We start from the raw sequence: 24030 nt of genomic DNA, 5'->3' as shown, positions 1-24030 counted from the left end.
AGTGTATATAGAAAATATTCATCTGGGCGACATATAACCATAGATAAAGTTAATATACTATTTCGCTGATGACATAAATCTATCGATAAAGTTTATAGAAAAACTATCCCTCTATACAACCATAGACAAAGAAAATATACGAACTATTTCGCTGATGACATAAAACCATAGATAAAGTTTATATACAAACTATTTCTCTACGTGACATATAACCATCGATAAAGTTGATATGAAAACTGTTATTTTGCGTAACATATAACCATAAAAAAGTGTATATAGAAAATATTCATCTGGGCGACATATAACCATAGATAAAGTTAATATACTATTTCGCTGATGACATAAATCTATCGATAAAGTTTATAGAAAAACTATCCCTCTATACAACCATAGACAAAGAAAATATACGAACTATTTCGCTGATGACATAAAACTATAGTTAAAGTTTAGGCGACATATAACCATAGATAAAGTACCGTACTATTTCGTTGGATACAAATTGTAAATTTTTTAATTTGCCATATTCAAAATTAAAAATCAACAATTCTATTATTAGAATCCTTTTCAACTGTTGGTAGCCGTGTTAAATTGGTGTAGGTCGAAATGTCTTTTTGATCCTCCGCCTTTTTGACATCAAAAGTAATCACTTGACTAACCCCTCTTATAATTGCTGTGTTTTTTAGCATCAAAACGTCACGTGACTACCCCTCGTATAATTGTTGTACTTTGTAGCCATCGAATTTTGATGTCGAATCGTCACGTGACTATCCTTTGTATAATAATTGAACGATTTCCATGCTTAATAAATGTAGAAATTATTTATTGTAAATTTATAATATTTTGTGTGCCAGTCACCCCTACACATTCCAGAAGTACAGTTTCAAATATTTCGGCGATATATGAGGCGTTGACAAAAACATTTCAACTTATGGCGCACTGTATTACTGGATACGGTGTATATTTGACGAATTCCACACCTAATAAATAGATAATTTTTTTATTCACTCGGTATTTATTGTGGATTAAGGCAATTTTCAAATTTTATTAAATTAGGCATAATACGCTTTTCCCACGTATAATCAATATCCTATTACGTTCTATATACTTCTATATATAATTTTTGATTGTACTGGTTTTTTACTTATAAAGCGAGGATGATGCACGGAACAACAAAGTTGATGACAGCTATTCATAGCGCGGAAACAATTTAATGAATATTGTAAAGTTTATGATATGCAACAGTGTTGCCAGAATTGGAAAATTTTCTCTAACAATTTTTTATTCGAACTTTGAGGTGAAATTATATTTTTGTCAAAAAATTTTCATTTCTTCTATTTTTTTTTGATTAAATATTTTGTTCAGTTATCCGCAGTTCAGTTTTGTCGTTAAAGTTAAAGAAATGTGAAAAAAGTATGACAACGCTGATTTTATGAAATGCCAGAGACGTACTAAGATTTTTAACAAAGAAATGAAACGCTAGTTATCGATGAAAATTTTTTTAATCAATAAAAATAAATTATTTTATATACAGAAACAATTATCATGAATTGAAAAACTAAATTAATATTTCAATAAGTGGTTCTTGAAAATATTACTATATTACTACATTCAAAATTTGGCCCAATACATTTATTTATATCCCAAAAATTCAAAAAAATAAAATATCTCTAAATTTATTCATAAAAATATTTACGAATGTTTGATAAAATTTTAATCTACTAAATTTTTTTTTCGATAGTATTTTTAAAGTCAACTGAAGCACTTAAAGGAAATTGATTTTAGCCACACTGTATATATTTGAACAAACTTTTAATACACCAAAAACCATTTATTTTATTAAAAATCATAGAAAAACTAAAACGTTTTCCATTTGTAACCACAAAAACTTTATTTTACCCCTGTTAATATAAAATATCGGAAAAAACATTGGGGTGCAGCTAAAAGTCAAAACCAAAAAATAACGACCAATTAAAGGCAGAAAGTTGATTTATTTGAATAAGTGTAATAAAAATTTTCCCAAAAATTAACGTTCACACCATTTTTGATAAGAGTATAATGAGTAAACGACATTGGAATTAATTTTATTAGATTGCGTACACTCAACATACTATTTACTACCATTATATCAATACTTATCAAACATTCTGGTCCTTCGAGCCTTCATTAGATTCATATTCGACTCGAAGGACCAGATAGAGTAATAATCGAAAACATACGCGTCTAATTATCCACTATTATCACCTTATTTAGTCTTTTGAACCTCTCGAAGGCTCGATTGACTACAATGAGTATGACTTTTAGTTTTTTAGTGATCAATAGTGTGTTCAATTTGTCTAATTGTGATTTTAAGCGACTAATTAAACCTGCTGTATATTAAAATAACACTAACACTCACGATTATTACAATATCTCGTTTTTGGAGTTGTTTATGGTTTCATATCCGGCTCGAAGGACCAGATAAGGTAATCAACATGAGTGTGGGCGTAGTTTTTGTAAACATTCAGCCTAATCACCCACAAATATCACCTATTAAGTGTTCTGAACGATATTGAAGCCTCCTGAAGGCTCAGGAAGACTCTTTCGAGTCGTTTATGGTTTCATATCCGGCTCGAAGGACCAGATAAGGTAATCATCATGAGTGTGGGCGTAGTTTTTGTAAACATTCAGTCTAATCACCCACAAATATCACCTATTAAGTGTTCTGAACGATATTGAAGCCTCCTGAAGGCTCAGGAAGACTCTTTCGAGTCGTTTATGGTTTCATATCCGGCTCGAAGGACCAGATAAGGTAATCATCATGAGTGTGGGCGTAGTTTTTGTAAACATTCAGCCTAATCACCCACAAATATCACCTATTAAGTGTTCTGAACGATATTGAAGCCTCCTGAAGACTCAGGAAGACTCTTTCGAGTCGTTTATGGTTTCTTATCCGGCTCGAAGGACCAAATAAGGTAATCATCATGAGTGCGGGCGTAGTTTTTGTAAACATTCAGTCTAATCATCCACAAATATCACCTATTAAGTGTTCTGAACGAGATTGAAGCCTCCTGAAGACTCAGGAAGACTCTTTCGAGTCGTTTATGGTTTTATTTCCGGCTCGAAGGACCAGGAAAGGGAATAATTTTCATTTGTAGTAATAAACAACGTGATCAATCAAACACAAAGGAAAACAATTTAGTACCACAACACCAAGAATCACATTTGCCACTCTCCCTAGCTTTTTATAGGTTTGAATCCGGCCCGAAAGATAAGGATAAGGTAGTAACACCAAAAATCACAATTAACACGTTTTGTGGTTTTTCGAGCCTTCTATGATTTTATTTCGGCTCGAAGGACCAGATGCGGCATGAAATGTATTTAATGCTGTTACGATAATATACAGTGTGTCCTATAAAGCATCTAAGAGAGGAATTAATGTCTTTAACTGGTTAATACAGCCTTCTATGGGTTTATATCCGGCTCGAAGGACCAAATACGACATGAAATGTGTGTAATGGGGTTAGGGTAGTATACAGTGTGCCCTATCCAATATTTAGAACCACAATTAGACCGAATTAAATCATTCTCAAGCACCACAATACTAATAATCACAATTAATGTCCTATCTGGTGCTTCGAGCCTGATACGAACCCATAGAAGGCTCGAAGGACCAGATACGGCAAGAAATGTGTGTAATGGTGTTAGGGTAATATACAGTGTGTCCTATAAAACATCTAATAAAAGAGGAACTATTCCCTTAACTAGTTCTTTGAGCCTTCAATGGGTTTATATCCGGCTCGAAGGACCAAATACGACATGAAATGTGTGTAATGGTGTTAGGGTAATAAATAGTGTGTCCTGTCAAGAATCTGGAACCGCAACTAGATCGAATCGACACATATTCAATTACCACAATACTAACAATCACAATTAATGTCCTATCTGGTCCTTCGAGCCTGATACGAACCCATAGAAAGTTCGAAGGACCAGATACGGCAAGAAATGCGTGTAATGGTGTTAGGGTAGTATACAGTGTGTCCCTTAGAAGAAGAATTATCTCCGTATCTGGTCGTTCGAGCCGGATACGAAGAGTCTGAAGGCTCTAAGGACCAGATAGGGCGTCTATCGAGGTAGCAGAAGTAGTAAAAATGTTTCCAACTTAGATTTGATATAATTTAAGAATTCCACTTATATTACATCAAGAATTTTTCGACTGACGGTCGTATTAATAAGAATACACATTTCGAATGTTCGAAATCGGTCCATAAATGCGATTGTCGTATCAACCGGTCTTTTTTCTATGATCGTAATTCACCAACCGCTGTCCCACCAGATATTTATCGTTCTTGATGTGTTCGTACAACTTCCTGAACTGTCTAATTTGACAGTGAACGATCAGGGCCACGACGAACACCAAAAGTAGGAAAGGATACAATCTCCTGGCGACGAAATTTCTCAATTGGACGTTAGTTACAAACAGTGGTACCAAAGAATAAGCGATAACGTACGGCGTCGCCAAAGCCAAACCGAAACTGACGATGACCGGAGCCGCTAGTTCGCGGAAAATAAAAGTCAAATTCATGTCGCGGATACCGTCTCGATACGCCCTCTCGATGGCGGCTCTCAAAAACCAATCCGGACCCATCATGGTGATAGCGCAAGCTATTTTGGTATACAGAACCCCCAAGGCCCAATCTTGCCATATAAACAAAATGGGCGTTTGGTGTATCGGCACTCTGAGCGGGACGATGCACACCAATTCGAGCAACAGACCGAACAACAGCGGAATTATCCCTAGCAGGATCGTACTGGCTACTATCGTCTTCAATCCTAGTATGCACCATTGTTTTAGACGGTCCATCATGGCGGCCCTACCCTGCGGTAACCATCCCAGGACTAGACTAACCGCCCGCGCGGCCAACCAACACAGATACAAACCGCAGGCCGCCGTGTACAGTTCGTGTACTTTTACTTCGGTTTGGGCGTCGGTGGTGGAGATTTGGGGAGCCGGTGGCGGGGCTCCTACCAACCATAGAGACATTACGCTTCGACCTAACCATACGGGTACCGTCAAAGCTATCAGACTCGATATTACTAAGGATACGCAGATGCTTAGTAATAGACCTAAGAGTCGAGCTACGAAAAACGATGGACGTACGTACGGTTGGAAACCTGAAAATAATTATCGGTTACACTAAATCACTCTATATATTTCTTAATCAAATATTGCGGGTGACGAAAATATGGTACACCCCCGGTAAAACATGATACTTTGATATATACGAAAGTGAGGTTATTATTTAGACGAAAAAGAAGAAGAAGAAGAAGAACGTGTTTTGTAATGAATTTGTTTGTTAGTCATTTTGAATATAGGGTGATCAATTTTAAAATGAAAAATGTACATTTTGATACACTCTTTATTAGATTTTTGTCAGGAAATTTCGTTTTATTTCAATAGATGATACATCAAAATATCCTCGTATAATATATCGTTACGAAAATATTGTACACACCCGGTAAAACACCACGTGAGTTGGTTTATTATGATGATGTTTATGATGATTTTAAATACAGGGCGAGCCATGTACAAGGAACGAATATATGTGAGTTTCGATACACCCCGTATTAAATACAAAAAACGTCAATAATTTCCATAAATTTCGTAGTTTTTTTTTTACAAAATTATTTTATTTTCGTTATACGAGGCGTTCAGTTTCGTCAAGAATTATTTCGAATACCTCTGTATGATATATGGTTACGAAAATATAGTAAACCCCAGATAAAAAACGAGAGTTGGTTCATTATAAATAGAAAAAGAAGAAGAAAAACGTGTAATAATGAATATATCGATGATTTTAAATACAGGGCGATCCATCTACAAGGAATTTACGAAAATATTGTACACCTCCGGTAACACGGGATACTTTGACGTGGAAGTTTAGCTTGTTAATGAAAAAAAAAAGAAGAAAAAAAGAAGAAAAACGTGTAATAATGAATATATCGATGTTTTTAAATACAGGGCGATCCACCTACAAGGAATTTACGAAAATATTGTACACCTCCGGTAACACGGGATACTTTGACGTGGAAGTTTAGCTTGTTAATGAAAAAAAAGAAGAAAAAAAGAAGAAAAACGTGTAATAATGAATATATCGATGTTTTTAAATACAGGGCGATCCATCTACAAGGAATTTACGAAAATATTGTACACCTCCGGTAACACGGGATACTTTGACGTGGAAGTTTAGCTTGTTAATGAAAAGAAAACAGGAAAAGAAGAAAAACGTGTAATAATGAATATATCGATGATTTTAAATAGAGGGCGATCCATCTACAAGGAATTTACGAAAATATTGTACACCTCCGGTAACACGGGATACTTTGACGTGGAAGTTTAGCTTGTTAATGAAAAGAAAACAGGAAAAGAAGAAAAACGTGTAATAATGAATATATCGATGTTTTTAAATACAGGGCGATCCATCTACAAGGAATTTACGAAAATATTGTACACCTCCGGTAACACGGGATACTTTGACGTGGAAGTTTAGCTTGTTAATGAAAAAAAAAGAAGAAAAAAAGAAGAAAAACGTGTAATAATGAATATATCGATGTTTTTAAATACAGGGCGATCCATCTACAAGGAATTTACGAAAATATTGTACACTTCCGGTAACACGGGATACTTTGACGTGGAAGTTTAGCTTGTTAATGAAAAAAAAAGAAGAAAAACGTGTAATAATGAATATATCGATGTTTTTAAATACAGGGCGATCCATCTACAAGGAATTTACGAAAATATTGTACACCTCCGGTAACACGGGATACTTTGACGTGGAAGTTTAGCTTGTTAATGAAAAGAAAACAGGAAAAGAAGAAAAACGTGTAATAATGAATATATCGATGATTTTAAATAGAGGGCGATCCATCTACAAGGAATTTACGAAAATATTGTACACCTCCGGTAACACGGGATACTTTGACGTGGAAGTTTAGCTTGTTAATGAAAAGAAAACAGGAAAAGAAGAAAAACGTGTAATAATGAATATATCGATGTTTTTAAATACAGGGCGATCCATCTACAAGGAATTTACGAAAATATTGTACACCTCCGGTAACACGGGATACTTTGACGTGGAAGTTTAGCTTGTTAATGAAAAAAAAAGAAGAAAAAAAGAAGAAAAACGTGTAATAATGAATATATCGATGTTTTTAAATACAGGGCGATCCATCTACAAGGAATTTACGAAAATATTGTACACTTCCGGTAACACGGGATACTTTGACGTGGAAGTTTAGCTTGTTAATGAAAAGAAAACAGGAAAAGAAGAAAAACGTGTAATAATGAATATATCGATGATTTTAAATAGAGGGCGATCCATCTACAAGGAATTTACGAAAATATTGTACACCTCCGGTAACACGGGATACTTTGACGTGGAAGTTTAGCTTGTTAATGAAAAGAAAACAGGAAAAGAAGAAAAACGTGTAATAATGAATATATCGATGTTTTTAAATACAGGGCGATCCATCTACAAGGAATTTACGAAAATATTGTACACCTCCGGTAACACGGGATACTTTGACGTGGAAGTTTAGCTTGTTAATGAAAAAAAAAGAAGAAAAAAAGAAGAAAAACGTGTAATAATGAATATATCGATGTTTTTAAATACAGGGCGATCCATCTACAAGGAATTTACGAAAATATTGTACACTTCCGGTAACACGGGATACTTTGACGTGGAAGTTTAGCTTGTTAATGAAAAAAAAAGAAGAAAAACGTGTAATAATGAATATATCGATGTTTTTAAATACAGGGCGATCCATCTACAAGGAATTTACGAAAATATTGTACACCTCCGGTAACACGGGATACTTTGACGTGGAAGTTTAGCTTGTTAATGAAAAAAAAAAGAAGGAAAAAAGAAGAAAAACGTGTAATAATGAATATATCGATGTTTTTAAATACAGGGCGATCCACCTACAAGGAATTTACGAAAATATTGTACACCTCCGGTAACACGGGATACTTTGACGTGGAAGTTTAGCTTGTTAATGAAAAAAAAGAAGAAAAAAAGAAGAAAAACGTGTAATAATGAATATATCGATGTTTTTAAATACAGGGCGATCCATCTACAAGGAATTTACGAAAATATTGTACACCTCCGGTAACACGGGATACTTTGACGTGGAAGTTTAGCTTGTTAATGAAAAGAAAACAGGAAAAGAAGAAAAACGTGTAATAATGAATATATCGATGATTTTAAATAGAGGGCGATCCATCTACAAGGAATTTACGAAAATATTGTACACCTCCGGTAACACGGGATACTTTGACGTGGAAGTTTAGCTTGTTAATGAAAAAAAAGAAGAAAAAAAGAAGAAAAACGTGTAATAATGAATATATCGATGTTTTTAAATACAGGGCGATCCATCTACAAGGAATTTACGAAAATATTGTACACCTCCGGTAACACGGGATACTTTGACGTGGAAGTTTAGCTTGTTAATGAAAAAAAAGAAGAAAAAAAGAAGAAAAACGTGTAATAATGAATATATCGATGTTTTTAAATACAGGGCGATCCATCTACAAGGAATTTACGAAAATATTGTACACCTCCGGTAACACGGGATACTTTGACGTGGAAGTTTAGCTTGTTAATGAAAAAAAAGAAGAAAAAAAGAAGAAAAACGTGTAATAATGAATATATCGATGTTTTTAAATACAGGGCGATCCATCTACAAGGAATTTACGAAAATATTGTACACCTCCGGTAACACGGGATACTTTGACGTGGAAGTTTAGCTTGTTAATGAAAAAAAAAAGAAGGAAAAAAGAAGAAAAACGTGTAATAATGAATATATCGATGTTTTTAAATACAGGGCGATCCACCTACAAGGAATTTACGAAAATATTGTACACCTCCGGTAACACGGGATACTTTGACGTGGAAGTTTAGCTTGTTAATGAAAAAAAAGAAGAAAAAAAGAAGAAAAACGTGTAATAATGAATATATCGATGTTTTTAAATACAGGGCGATCCATCTACAAGGAATTTACGAAAATATTGTACACCTCCGGTAACACGGGATACTTTGACGTGGAAGTTTAGCTTGTTAATGAAAAGAAAACAGGAAAAGAAGAAAAACGTGTAATAATGAATATATCGATGATTTTAAATAGAGGGCGATCCATCTACAAGGAATTTACGAAAATATTGTACACCTCCGGTAACACGGGATACTTTGACGTGGAAGTTTAGCTTGTTAATGAAAAAAAAGAAGAAAAAAAGAAGAAAAACGTGTAATAATGAATATATCGATGTTTTTAAATACAGGGCGATCCATCTACAAGGAATTTACGAAAATATTGTACACCTCCGGTAACACGGGATACTTTGACGTGGAAGTTTAGCTTGTTAATGAAAAAAAAGAAGAAAAAAAGAAGAAAAACGTGTAATAATGAATATATCGATGTTTTTAAATACAGGGCGATCCATCTACAAGGAATTTACGAAAATATTGTACACCTCCGGTAACACGGGATACTTTGACGTGGAAGTTTAGCTTGTTAATGAAAAAAAAGAAGAAAAAAAGAAGAAAAACGTGTAATAATGAATATATCGATGTTTTTAAATACAGGGCGATCCATCTACAAGGAATTTACGAAAATATTGTACACCTCCGGTAACACGGGATACTTTGACGTGGAAGTTTAGCTTGTTAATGAAAAGAAAACAGGAAAAGAAGAAAAACGTGTAATAATGAATATATCGATGTTTTTAAATACAGGGCGATCCATCTACAAGGAATTTACGAAAATATTGTACACCTCCGGTAACACGGGATACTTTGACGTGGAAGTTTAGCTTGTTAATGAAAAGAAAACAGGAAAAGAAGAAAAACGTGTAATAATGAATATATCGATGTTTTTAAATACAGGGCGATCCATCTACAAGGAATTTACGAAAATATTGTACACCTCCGGTAACACGGGATACTTTGACGTGGAAGTTTAGCTTGTTAATGAAAAAAAAAGAAGAAAAAAAGAAGAAAAACGTGTAATAATGAATATATCGATGTTTTTAAATACAGGGCGATCCATCTACAAGGAATTTACGAAAATATTGTACACTTCCGGTAACACGGGATACTTTGACGTGGAAGTTTAGCTTGTTAATGAAAAAAAAGAAGAAAAACGTGTAATAATGAATATATCGATGTTTTTAAATACAGGGCGATCCATCTACAAGGAATTTACGAAAATATTGTACACCTCCGGTAACACGGGATACTTTGACGTGGAAGTTTAGCTTGTTAATGAAAAAAAAAGAAGAAAAAAAGAAGAAAAACGTGTAATAATGAATATATCGATGTTTTTAAATACAGGGCGATCCATCTACAAGGAATTTACGAAAATATTGTACACCTCCGGTAACACGGGATACTTTGACGTGGAAGTTTAGCTTGTTAATGAAAAAAAAAGAAGAAAAAAAGAAGAAAAACGTGTAATAATGAATATATCGATGTTTTTAAATACAGGGCGATCCATCTACAAGGAATTTACGAAAATATTGTACACCTCCGGTAACACGGGATACTTTGACGTGGAAGTTTAGCTTGTTAATGAAAAAAAAGAAGAAAAAAAGAAGAAAAACGTGTAATAATGAATATATCGATGTTTTTAAATACAGGGCGATCCATCTACAAGGAATTTACGAAAATATTGTACACCTCCGGTAACACGGGATACTTTGACGTGGAAGTTTAGCTTGTTAATGAAAAGAAAACAGGAAAAGAAGAAAAACGTGTAATAATGAATATATCGATGATTTTAAATAGAGGGCGATCCATCTACAAGGAATTTACGAAAATATTGTACACCTCCGGTAACACGGGATACTTTGACGTGGAAGTTTAGCTTGTTAATGAAAAAAAAGAAGAAAAAAAGAAGAAAAACGTGTAATAATGAATATATCGATGTTTTTAAATACAGGGCGATCCATCTACAAGGAATTTACGAAAATATTGTACACCTCCGGTAACACGGGATACTTTGACGTGGAAGTTTAGCTTGTTAATGAAAAGAAAACAGGAAAAAAAGAAGAAAAACGTGTAATAATGAATATATCGATGTTTTTAAATACAGGGCGATCCATCTACAAGGAATTTACGAAAATATTGTACACCTCCGGTAACACGGGATACTTTGACGTGGAAGTTTAGCTTGTTAATGAAAAGAAAACAGGAAAAGAAGAAAAACGTGTAATAATGAATATATCGATGTTTTTAAATACAGGGCGATCCATCTACAAGGAATTTACGAAAATATTGTACACCTCCGGTAACACGGGATACTTTGACGTGGAAGTTTAGCTTGTTAATGAAAAAAAAAGAAGAAAAACGTGTAATAATGAATATATCGATGTTTTTAAATACAGGGCGATCCATCTACAAGGATTTTACGAAAATATTGTACACCTCCGGTAACACGGGATACTTTGACGTGGAAGTTTAGCTTGTTAATGAAAAGAAAACAGGAAAAGAAGAAAAACGTGTAATAATGAATATATCGATGATTTTAAATACAGGGCGATCCATCTACAAGGAATTTACGAAAATATTGTACACCTCCGGTAACACGGGATACTTTGACGTGGAAGTTTAGCTTGTTAATGAAAAGAAAACAGGAAAAGAAGAAAAACGTGTAATAATGAATATATCGATGATTTTAAATGGAGGGCGATCCATCTACAAGGAATTTACGAAAATATTGTACACCTCCGGTAACACGGGATACTTTGACGTGGAAGTTTAGCTTGTTAATGAAAAGAAAACAGGAAAAGAAGAAAAACGTGTAATAATGAATATATCGATGATTTTAAATAGAGGGCGATCCATCTACAAGGAATTTACGAAAATATTGTACACCTCCGGTAACACGGGATACTTTGACGTGGAAGTTTAGCTTGTTAATGAAAAGAAAACAGGAAAAGAAGAAAAACGTGTAATAATGAATATATCGATGATTTTAAATAGAGGGCGATCCATCTACAAGGAATTTACGAAAATATTGTACACCTCCGGTAACACGGGATACTTTGACGTGGAAGTTTAGCTTGTTAATGAAAAGAAAACAGGAAAAGAAGAAAAACGTGTAATAATGAATATATCGATGTTTTTAAATACAGGGCGATCCATCTACAAGGAATTTACGAAAATATTGTACACCTCCGGTAACACGGGATACTTTGACGTGGAAGTTTAGCTTGTTAATGAAAAGAAAACAGGAAAAGAAGAAAAACGTGTAATAATGAATATATCGATGTTTTTAAATACAGGGCGATCCATCTACAAGGAATTTACGAAAATATTGTACACCTCCGGTAACACGGGATACTTTGACGTGGAAGTTTAGCTTGTTAATGAAAAGAAAACAGGAAAAGAAGAAAAACGTGTAATAATGAATATATCGATGTTTTTAAATACAGGGCGATCCATCTACAAGGAATTTACGAAAATATTGTACACCTCCGGTAACACGGGATACTTTGACGTGGAAGTTTAGCTTGTTAATGAAAAGAGAACAGGAAAAGAAGAAAAACGTGTAATAATGAATATATCGATGTTTTTAAATACAGGGCGATCCATCTACAAGGAATTTACGAAAATATTGTACACCTCCGGTAACACGGGATACTTTGACGTGGAAGTTTAGCTTGTTAATGAAAAGAAAACAGGAAAAGAAGAAAAACGTGTAATAATGAATATATCGATGTTTTTAAATACAGGGCGATCCATCTACAAGGAATTTACGAAAATATTGTACACCTCCGGTAACACGGGATACTTTGACGTGGAAGTTTAGCTTGTTAATGAAAAGAAAACAGGAAAAGAAGAAAAACGTGTAATAATGAATATATCGATGTTTTTAAATACAGGGCGATCCATCTACAAGGAATTTACGAAAATATTGTACACCTCCGGTAACACGGGATACTTTGACGTGGAAGTTTAGCTTGTTAATGAAAAGAAAACAGGAAAAGAAGAAAAACGTGTAATAATGAATATATCGATGTTTTTAAATACAGGGCGATCCATCTACAAGGAATTTACGAAAATATTGTACACCTCCGGTAACACGGGATACTTTGACGTGGAAGTTTAGCTTGTTAATGAAAAGAAAACAGGAAAAGAAGAAAAACGTGTAATAATGAATATATCGATGTTTTTAAATACAGGGCGATCCATCTACAAGGAATTTACGAAAATATTGTACACCTCCGGTAACACGGGATACTTTGACGTGGAAGTTTAGCTTGTTAATGAAAAGAAAACAGGAAAAGAAGAAAAACGTGTAATAATGAATATATCGATGTTTTTAAATACAGGGCGATCCATCTACAAGGAATTTACGAAAATATTGTACACCTCCGGTAACACGGGATACTTTGACGTGGAAGTTTAGCTTGTTAATGAAAAGAAAACAGGAAAAGAAGAAAAACGTGTAATAATGAATATATCGATGTTTTTAAATACAGGGCGATCCATCTACAAGGAATTTACGAAAATATTGTACACCTCCGGTAACACGGGATACTTTGACGTGGAAGTTTAGCTTGTTAATGAAAAAAAAAGAAGAAAAAAAGAAGAAAAACGTGTAATAATGAATATATCGATGTTTTTAAATACAGGGCGATCCATCTACAAGGATTTTACGAAAATATTGAACACCTCCGGTAACACGGGATACTTTGACGTAGAAGTTTAGCTTGTTAATGAAAAGAAAACAGGAAAAAAAGAAGAAAAACGTGTAATAATGAATATACCGATGTTTTTAAATACAGGGCGATCCATCTACAAGGAATTTACGAAAATATTGTACACCTCCGGTAACACGGGATACTTTGACGTGGAAGTTTAGCTTGTTAATGAAAAGAAAACAGGAAAAGAAGAAAAACGTGTAATAATGAATATATCGATGTTTTTAAATACAGGGCGATCCATCTACAAGGAATTTACGAAAATATTGTACACCTCCGGTAACACGGGATACTTTGACGTGGAAGTTTAGCTTGTTAATGAAAAAAAAAGAAGAAAAACGTGTAATAATGAATATATCGATGTTTTTAAATACAGGGCGATCCATCTACAAGGATTTTACGAAAATATTGTACACCTCCGGTAACACGGGATACTTTGACGTGGAAGTTTAGCTTGTTAATGAAAAGAAAACAGGAAAAGAAGAAAAACGTGTAATAATGAATATATCGATGTTTTTAAATACAGGGCGATCCATCTACAAGGAATTTACGAAAATATTGTACACCTCCGGTAACACGGGATACTTTGACGTGGAAGTTTAGCTTGTTAATGAAAAGAAAACAGGAAAAGAAGAAAAACGTGTAATAATGAATATATCGATGTTTTTAAATACAGGGCGATCCATCTACAAGGAATTTACGAAAATATTGTACACCTCCGGTAACACGGGATACTTTGACGTGGAAGTTTAGCTTGTTAATGAAAAAAAAAGAAGAAAAAAAGAAGAAAAACGTGTAATAATGAATATATCGATGTTTTTAAATACAGGGCGATCCATCTACAAGGATTTTACGAAAATATTGTACACCTCCGGTAACACGGGATACTTTGACGTGGAAGTTTAGCTTGTTAATGAAAAGAAAACAGGAAAAGAAGAAAAACGTGTAATAATGAATATATCGATGATTTTAAATAGAGGGCGATCCATCTACAAGGAATTTACGAAAATATTGTACACCTCCGGTAACACGGGATACTTTGACGTGGAAGTTTAGCTTGTTAATGAAAAGAAAACAGGAAAAGAAGAAAAACGTGTAATAATGAATATATCGATGATTTTAAATAGAGGGCGATCCATCTACAAGGAATTTACGAAAATATTGTACACCTCCGGTAACACGGGATACTTTGACGTGGAAGTTTAGCTTGTTAATGAAAAAAAAAGAAGAAAAAAAGAAGAAAAACGTGTAATAATGAATATATCGATGTTTTTAAATACAGGGCGATCCATCTACAAGGAATTTACGAAAATATTGTACACCTCCGGTAACACGGGATACTTTGACGTGGAAGTTTAGCTTGTTAATGAAAAAAAAAGAAGAAAAAAAGAAGAAAAACGTGTAATAATGAATATATCGATGTTTTTAAATACAGGGCGATCCATCTACAAGGATTTTACGAAAATATTGTACACCTCCGGTAACACGGGATACTTTGACGTGGAAGTTTAGCTTGTTAATGAAAAGAAAACAGGAAAAGAAGAAAAACGTGTAATAATGAATATATCGATGATTTTAAATAGAGGGCGATCCATCTACAAGGAATTTACGAAAATATTGTACACCTCCGGTAACACGGGATACTTTGACGTGGAAGTTTAGCTTGTTAATGAAAAGAAAACAGGAAAAGAAGAAAAACGTGTAATAATGAATATATCGATGTTTTTAAATACAGGGCGATCCATCTACAAGGAATTTACGAAAATATTGTACACCTCCGGTAACACGGGATACTTTGACGTGGAAGTTTAGCTTGTTAATGAAAAGAAAACAGGAAAAGAAGAAAAACGTGTAATAATGAATATATCGATGATTTTAAATAGAGGGCGATCCATCTACAAGGAATTTACGAAAATATTGTACACCTCCGGTAACACGGGATACTTTGACGTGGAAGTTTAGCTTGTTAATGAAAAGAAAACAGGAAAAGAAGAAAAACGTGTAATAATGAATATATCGATGATTTTAAATAGAGGGCGATCCATCTACAAGGAATTTACGAAAATATTGTACACCTCCGGTAACACGGGATACTTTGACGTGGAAGTTTAGCTTGTTAATGAAAAGAAAACAGGAAAAGAAGAAAAACGTGTAATAATGAATATATCGATGATTTTAAATAGAGGGCGATCCATCTACAAGGAATTTACGAAAATATTGTACACCTCCGGTAACACGGGATACTTTGACGTGGAAGTTTAGCTTGTTAATGAAAAGAAAACAGGAAAAGAAGAAAAACGTGTAATAATGAATATATCGATGTTTTTAAATACAGGGCGATCCATCTACAAGGAATTTACGAAAATATTGTACACCTCCGGTAACACGGGATACTTTGACGTGGAAGTTTAGCTTGTTAATGAAAAGAAAACAGGAAAAGAAGAAAAACGTGTAATAATGAATATATCGATGTTTTTAAATACAGGGCGATCCATCTACAAGGAATTTACGAAAATATTGTACACCTCCGGTAACACGGGATACTTTGGCGTGGAAGTTTAGCTTGTTAATGAAAAGAAAACAGGAAAAGAAGAAAAACGTGTAATAATGAATATATCGATGTTTTTAAATACAGGGCGATCCATCTACAAGGAATTTACGAAAATATTGTACACCTCCGGTAACACGGGATACTTTGACGTGGAAGTTTAGCTTGTTAATGAAAAGAAAACAGGAAAAGAAGAAAAACGTGTAATAATGAATATATCGATGTTTTTAAATACAGGGCGATCCATCTACAAGGAATTTACGAAAATATTGTACACCCCCGGTAACACGGGATACTTTGACGTGGAAGTTTAGCTTGTTAATGAAAAGAAAACAGGAAAAGAAGAAAAACGTGTAATAATGAATATATCGATGATTTTAAATACAGGGCGATCCATCTACAAGGAATTTACGAAAATATTGTACACCTCCGGTAACACGGGATACTTTGACGTGGAAGTTTAGCTTGTTAATGAAAAAAAAGAAGAAAAAAAGAAGAAAAACGTGTAATAATGAATATATCGATGTTTTTAAATACAGGGCGATCCATCTACAAGGAATTTACGAAAATATTGTACACCTCCGGTAACACGGGATACTTTGACGTGGAAGTTTAGCTTGTTAATGAAAAGAAAACAGGAAAAGAAGAAAAACGTGTAATAATGAATATATCGATGTTTTTAAATACAGGGCGATCCATCTACAAGGAATTTACGAAAATATTGTACACCCCCGGTAACACGGGATACTTTGACGTGGAAGTTTAGCTTGTTAATGAAAAGAAAACAGGAAAAGAAGAAAAACGTGTAATAATGAATATATCGATGATTTTAAATACAGGGCGATCCATCTACAAGGAATTTACGAAAATATTGTACACCTCCGGTAACACGGGATACTTTGACGTGGAAGTTTAGCTTGTTAATGAAAAGAAAACAGGAAAAGAAGAAAAACGTGTAATAATGAATATATCGATGTTTTTAAATACAGGGCGATCCATCTACAAGGAATTTACGAAAATATTGTACACCTCCGGTAACACGGGATACTTTGACGTGGAAGTTTAGCTTGTTAATGAAAAAAAAAGAAGAAAAACGTGTAATAATGAATATATCGATGTTTTTAAATACAGGGCGATCCATCTACAAGGATTTTACGAAAATATTGTACACCTCCGGTAACACGAGATACTTTGACGTGGAAGTTTAGCTTGTTAATGAAAAGAAAACAGGAAAAGAAGAAAAACGTGTAATAATGAATATATCGATGATTTTAAATACAGGGCGATCCATCTACAAGGAATTTACGAAAATATTGTACACCTCCGGTAACACGGGATACTTTGACGTGGAAGTTTAGCTTGTATAATGAAAAGAAAACAGGAAAAGAAGAAAAACGTGTAATAATGAATATATCGATGATTTTAAATAGAGGGCGATCCATCTACAAGGAATTTACGAAAATATTGTACACCTCCGGTAACACGGGATACTTTGACGTGGAAGTTTAGCTTGTATAATGAAAAGAAAACAGGAAAAGAAGAAAAACGTGTAATAATGAATATATCGATGATTTTAAATAGAGGGCGATCCATCTACAAGGAATTTACGAAAATATTGTACACCTCCGGTAACACGGGATACTTTGACGTGGAAGTTTAGCTTGTTAATGAAAAGAAAACAGGAAAAGAAGAAAAACGTGTAATAATGAATATATCGATGATTTTAAATAGAGGGCGATCCATCTACAAGGAATTTACGAAAATATTGTACACCTCCGGTAACACGGGATACTTTGACGTGGAAGTTTAGCTTGTTAATGAAAAGAAAACAGGAAAAGAAGAAAAACGTGTAATAATGAATATATCGATGATTTTAAATAGAGGGCGATCCATCTACAAGGAATTTACGAAAATATTGTACACCTCCGGTAACACGGGATACTTTGACGTGGAAGTTTAGCTTGTATAATGAAAAGAAAACAGGAAAAGAAGAAAAACGTGTAATAATGAATATATCGATGTTTTTAAATACAGGGCGATCCATCTACAAGGAATTTACGAAAATATTGTACACCTCCGGTAACACGAGATACTTTGACGTGGAAGTTTAGCTTGTTAATGAAAAGAAAACAGGAAAAGAAGAAAAACGTGTAATAATGAATATATCGATGATTTTAAATACAGGGCGATCCATCTACAAGGAATTTACGAAAATATTGTACACCTCCGGTAACACGGGATACTTTGACGTGGAAGTTTAGCTTGTTAATGAAAAGAAAACAGGAAAAGAAGAAAAACGTGTAATAATGAATATATCGATGTTTTTAAATACAGGGCGATCCATCTACAAGGAATTTACGAAAATATTGTACACCTCCGGTAACACGGGATACTTTGACGTGGAAGTTTAGCTTGTTAATGAAAAAAAAGAAGAAAATAAGAAGAAAAACGTGTAATAATGAATATATCGATGTTTTTAAATACAGGGCGATCCATCTACAAGGAATTTACGAAAATATTGTACACCTCCGGTAACACGGGATACTTTGACGTGGAAGTTTAGCTTGTTAATGAAAAGAAAACAGGAAAAGAAGAAAAACGTGTAATAATGAATATATCGATGTTTTTAAATACAGGGCGATCCATCTACAAGGAATTTACGAAAATATTGTACACCTCCGGTAACACGGGATACTTTGACGTGGAAGTTTAGCTTGTTAATGAAAAGAAAACAGGAAAAGAAGAAAAACGTGTAATAATGAATATATCGATGTTTTTAAATACAGGGCGATCCATCTACAAGGAATTTACGAAAATATTGTACACCTCCGGTAACACGGGATACTTTGACGTGGAAGTTTAGCTTGTTAATGAAAAAAAAGAAGAAAATAAGAAGAAAAACGTGTAATAATGAATATATCGATGTTTTTAAATACAGGGCGATCCATCTACAAGGAATTTACGAAAATATTGTACACCTCCGGTAACACGGGATACTTTGACGTGGAAGTTTAGCTTGTTAATGAAAAAAAAGAAGAAAATAAGAAGAAAAACGTGTAATAATGAATATATCGATGTTTTTAAATACAGGGCGATCCATCTACAAGGAATTTACGAAAATATTGTACACCTCCGGTAACACGGGATACTTTGACGTGGAAGTTTAGCTTGTTAATGAAAAGAAAACAGGAAAAGAAGAAAAACGTGTAATAATGAATATATCGATGTTTTTAAATACAGGGCGATCCATCTACAAGGAATTTACGAAAATATTGTACACCTCCGGTAACACGGGATACTTTGACGTGGAAGTTTAGCTTGTTAATGAAAAAAAAGAAGAAAATAAGAAGAAAAACGTGTAATAATGAATATGTTGGCGATTATATATATAGGGTGATCAATTTATTATATTATATACGAGTTTCGATATACCCCGTATTAGATTTAGATAATAAAATAAAAATTAATACAAATTAGATGAAAAAAAAAAAAAAAAAAAAAAAAAAAAAAAAATTACCTGATGGAGGTTCCATCATCAATAAAGCTTGATGCACCGCCCCCAATCCGGCGCCAACTTCGGGTTGATGGTTTCCGTCTTGTTCTCCATCTTGATTCTCCTTTTTATCGTCATCCCCCAACAGATACGAATGAATATTCAAAACCCACGCCACAACCCGACACCAATTCCTCACTAGACCTTCGATTAAAATAAAAAATTCACAAAACAAAATCCAAAAAATAAAAAACAAACTCACCTTTCAACCATATTCTTGTGTGCGACTGTTCCAACAACGCGGGCAGTATAACTTGCAACAACAACAGTTCCAAAGACAATTCGTTAACTTGCGAATCGTTATTATTCAAAGACACCGTATAAGGTAGAAACGAAGGTAAAATCACCTTCAAAATCCTTATAGGTAACCACAACATCAACAAAACGGCGCTACCGAAAATAACAGCCGAAATAAGCAATTTCCTGACGTGTTTCAATATCGGTAGATGGATCATCTCTTGTATCGGACTGAAATCGGGATCGTTGAAATTACGTAGAAACCACAACACCCCCGGACGTAGTATCTCCCTCAGTAATAAAATAAACGAAGCGAAATAATAAACGTACACCATCCCTATCAACCAATGGATGAATATCGAGGTACCGGGGGCCGAACGGAACGTACTTTCTCTATCTTTCAAAGTGGCGTCGAACATCGTTAACGAACAGATGTCCAACCACCAACCGCAGACTAACGGAATTATCCCGATTTCCACCACACTTAGCATCGATACTTTTACAACCACGTAACACAGTCCCATTATCCTTTTGGTTTTATTGAAATTCATCCAATCTGCTATTCTGTGTAACAATATGAACCAAATACCTGAAATTTTATCATATTACGGATATTATCCTATTCACCACCGGTTAAAACTTTTTACCCGCCCCGTAATTTGCGTAACGCACAACAACATAAACGTAAATGGAGGTTTATCGTCACGTGACTTCACCTACGATTCATCGTACACATTTTCGATCTTCTTCTATCGATAGAAAACGCGGCAATCGTTTTTTTTCCCCCCCAAAATTTCCCAAATCCTTTTTGTACTAACCATCATAGTTCATAGTTAGTTCGTAGGCAGCCAAGGGGTTGTTCGGCACCGAGATGCCTCGCTTGACGTTACCAAACGCCGATATCTTTTGAGAAACCGATCAAAAGCTTCGGTTTGAACCCTTTGATGTCTGCTTGCCCCATCAGAGGCGAAATTAATCGAATGGATTATGGGGCGGGAAAAAGCTTTCGACCAATAATATGTAACCGACTTACCTACTGCGCAATAACCTACTAAAGTTGTTAATAGACCTTCGAAATGACTAGCGGCAGCCGCATCTCTCATATTAAACAGAGATAAAGTTAAGAGTCCCATATGGTAAGGCGTATAAGCGAATATCAAAATAAATAGAGTATTCAACGATATAACCCAAAATACGTGTTCCAAAAATAATAAAGATCCATCGAGACCCAACAACCGTTCCCAAGTTATCTCTTCGGCTGCTCTATCCCATTCCATTGGTATCCAATTGTTATCGTCACCAACGTTAACATCACCTTCTTCCTGTTGCTCGAGATTATTTTCAACCACAGGACCTAGGATATTTTACCTGACTCAATTCATTATCCGAAATTAATAGGTTTTAAAAGTACCTGCGTCTTGTATTTGAGCGTTATCTTCTGCTAATTCCTCGGCGATGTTTTCTAAAATTCTCGGAGGGTCGTCTTGGATGACGTTGTCTCTTTGTAACCAATCCGGTCCTCCGCCGTGTAATATTTGTTCCCTTAACCATACCAAACCGGCGAAAGCGAATAGAGTACAGGTAACAACGAAACAACCTTGGAATATATCCGAAGCTATATTTTCCGATGACATCATGTCGAATGGTAAGGTCAGAATTGCGTCGACTGTACCAGCAAACAAAGCCCTGAAAATTTATTTTCAATAGCTCGTTTGATAGTTTCTATTTCGAGTTTAGATCGGGAATGGTGCAAGGGTCCTTTTGCAAAAGCTAAAACTCCCCACAGGGATAAATCACAGGGTGTCAGGTCACTTGACACTTCTCCATAATGAACTATAAGGACCACATGGGATGTATAACGGGCCTCAAAAACTCTGAAACAACCCCGAAATACTTAAGGAGCAGAGGATGCGACACTCAGGATCATCCCTGATGCACCAGCGACACTCCGGATTATCCATGATGCACCAGCGACACTTTGGATCATCCATAATGCACCAGCAATATTCTGGATCATACGTGATGCAACAGAGTCACTCCCGAATCATCTGTGATGCACTAGGGACACTAGGGATCATCTTGATGAAAACTAACCACGAGGAAATGACTGTTTTGAAAAGATGGATCCAATCGTCCAAATTTTTGACACCATGTTTGAAAGTAGAAGGTACACCAGTAATTTGTAGTGTGTCTTCAAAGTATATATGCAGAAGAAGTCCAACAAATGAGATACGAAGGTGCAATGTTTGTGTTGTTCCAGTATCTCCACACCGGAGAAGACCCTTATGGTGTTGGTCTTTCACCTATTGATTTACAGCTACATAAGCCTGTACAAAAAGTCGTCCTCCTTTGCAAACCAATGGAAAACGTCTATTGAGTCTGTAGATGTTTTGAACAAGAAATGATTGACCATGATTGGCACCTTGAGAAAGAATAAGTTTGTCGTGCCCAAGGAATTTTTTGCTAACCCTAACTTTAGTCTCTTTGGTTCTAAAACTGACCATGCACCAAGGAAAATAAACACCACGTAAAGAAGAAACTTATTCTAACATCAAAACCAAATGTGCTGTTGACCTTATGGCCTCTAACTGTGTTGTAAAGGCTCATAAATGTTTCATACAAATAGTCGCCATGTTCTTGAAACAACTGGCACAGGAATTAATTGGATCCCATAGGAAACGTCGTCTTGAGATCTCCAACCTTTAACTCATTGTTGAGGATGACATAATGAAGGTTCTCCAAGGAACAGTTCCATAAGAATCCTGGCTGAGTGAAATTTCTTGATGACAAAATGCCAAAGAGGAAGACAAGTGGTAATTGTCCCCCTATCTGTGAAGGAGAATTGCATTAGATGCTCAAAACCTGCCTCGAAGGCAGCTGCAAGGTCTGTTAAATGGAGTCCTAAGTATGTGTAAAAAACAAGTTTCCAAAGACTTCAAATTTAGTTTAAGTGTATAGGTTAGGTCTCATTTTTGTCATAAATACGTCGAAAAAAAAAAACAAAAAATTATTGAAAATAGTAATTTTTCAATTTTTTATAATCAAAAATTGAATAAAACTTATTTACACCTGAAATTTTAACTTTTTTTACAGATTTCTTCAAATATTAATATCGAAAACATAAAAATAAAATATCCCCTCATAATTTCCCCCCAAATGTCCACTAAAACGTCTCTACATATATTATATCTACCCTAATGTCATCTATTTAAACAAAATTTGATAAATGATCTTCATAACTTGATATACAAAAATTACTAATAAATTTAAATTTATTACCCAATAAGAATAAAGTTTTAACAAAAAACGTTTTAATATTAATAAAATAATACGTGATTATTACCTGTAAATTCTACAAGCTGTTAATGGTACGATTCCCAACCAAGCAGTACCTACTAAAGTATAATGGAACCAATATTTAGCTCCAGTTGCAATTGAGGACAATAAACCAGCAGCTAAGTCTCTAACGGGTAGCCTCCTAGGCATATCGGGGGAATAAATAGGAGTAAACGAGAATCTATGACCACAAAGTTCACAGTATTCTTTTCTAGAATATCGCATCCATTGCATCAAGCATTCCTGGTGAATCCACTTAATACTTCCTGTACATATACAAGGATGAAACAGAGGTCTGTCGGATAAACCTTCAGATCTGCACACCCTGCAAATATCAGCGTTTGATGCTTCTTCCATCATTGCTAACTGAAACAAAAAAAATTATTAATTATAATACATAATTTTTAGACGTGGTTTTCGACTACCTAATTTAATTATCAGGTAATAATGTTGAAGAAAGCTATAGATTTAAATCCATTGAAAAATATTTTAAATGTGAAATTTATGTCTTTTTAATTGAAAAGAAATAATTATATGTTTTGAGGACACCTTTATCTTTCTTTTACACATAAATGACAGGTGACAAATAGGTTACTATGACATTTACGTCATTCACGA

General features: G+C 34.5%; 1 protein-coding gene across 1 annotated transcript; it reads right to left on the bottom strand.

Moving 5' to 3' along the window:
- Positions 1-1483: 1483 nt before the first annotated feature.
- Positions 1484-24010, bottom strand: LOC130893832 (E3 ubiquitin-protein ligase MARCHF6). Its single transcript, XM_057800242.1, has 7 exons — positions 23838-24010; positions 23420-23778; positions 21488-21762; positions 21110-21430; positions 20042-20665; positions 19804-19983; positions 1484-5151 (listed from the first exon to the last, which is right to left on the bottom strand). The coding sequence occupies exons 2-7, from the start codon at positions 23770-23772 to the stop codon at positions 4262-4264; spliced, it is 2643 nt and encodes an 880-aa protein (XP_057656225.1). The 5' UTR covers positions 23773-23778; positions 23838-24010; the 3' UTR covers positions 1484-4261.
- Positions 24011-24030: the final 20 nt, after the last annotated feature.

Source organism: Diorhabda carinulata, chromosome 5 (genome assembly GCF_026250575.1).
Source record: "Diorhabda carinulata isolate Delta chromosome 5, icDioCari1.1, whole genome shotgun sequence".
Taxonomy (NCBI): Eukaryota; Metazoa; Arthropoda; class Insecta; order Coleoptera; family Chrysomelidae; genus Diorhabda; species Diorhabda carinulata.
This window is presented reverse-complemented; position numbering and strand designations above follow the sequence as displayed.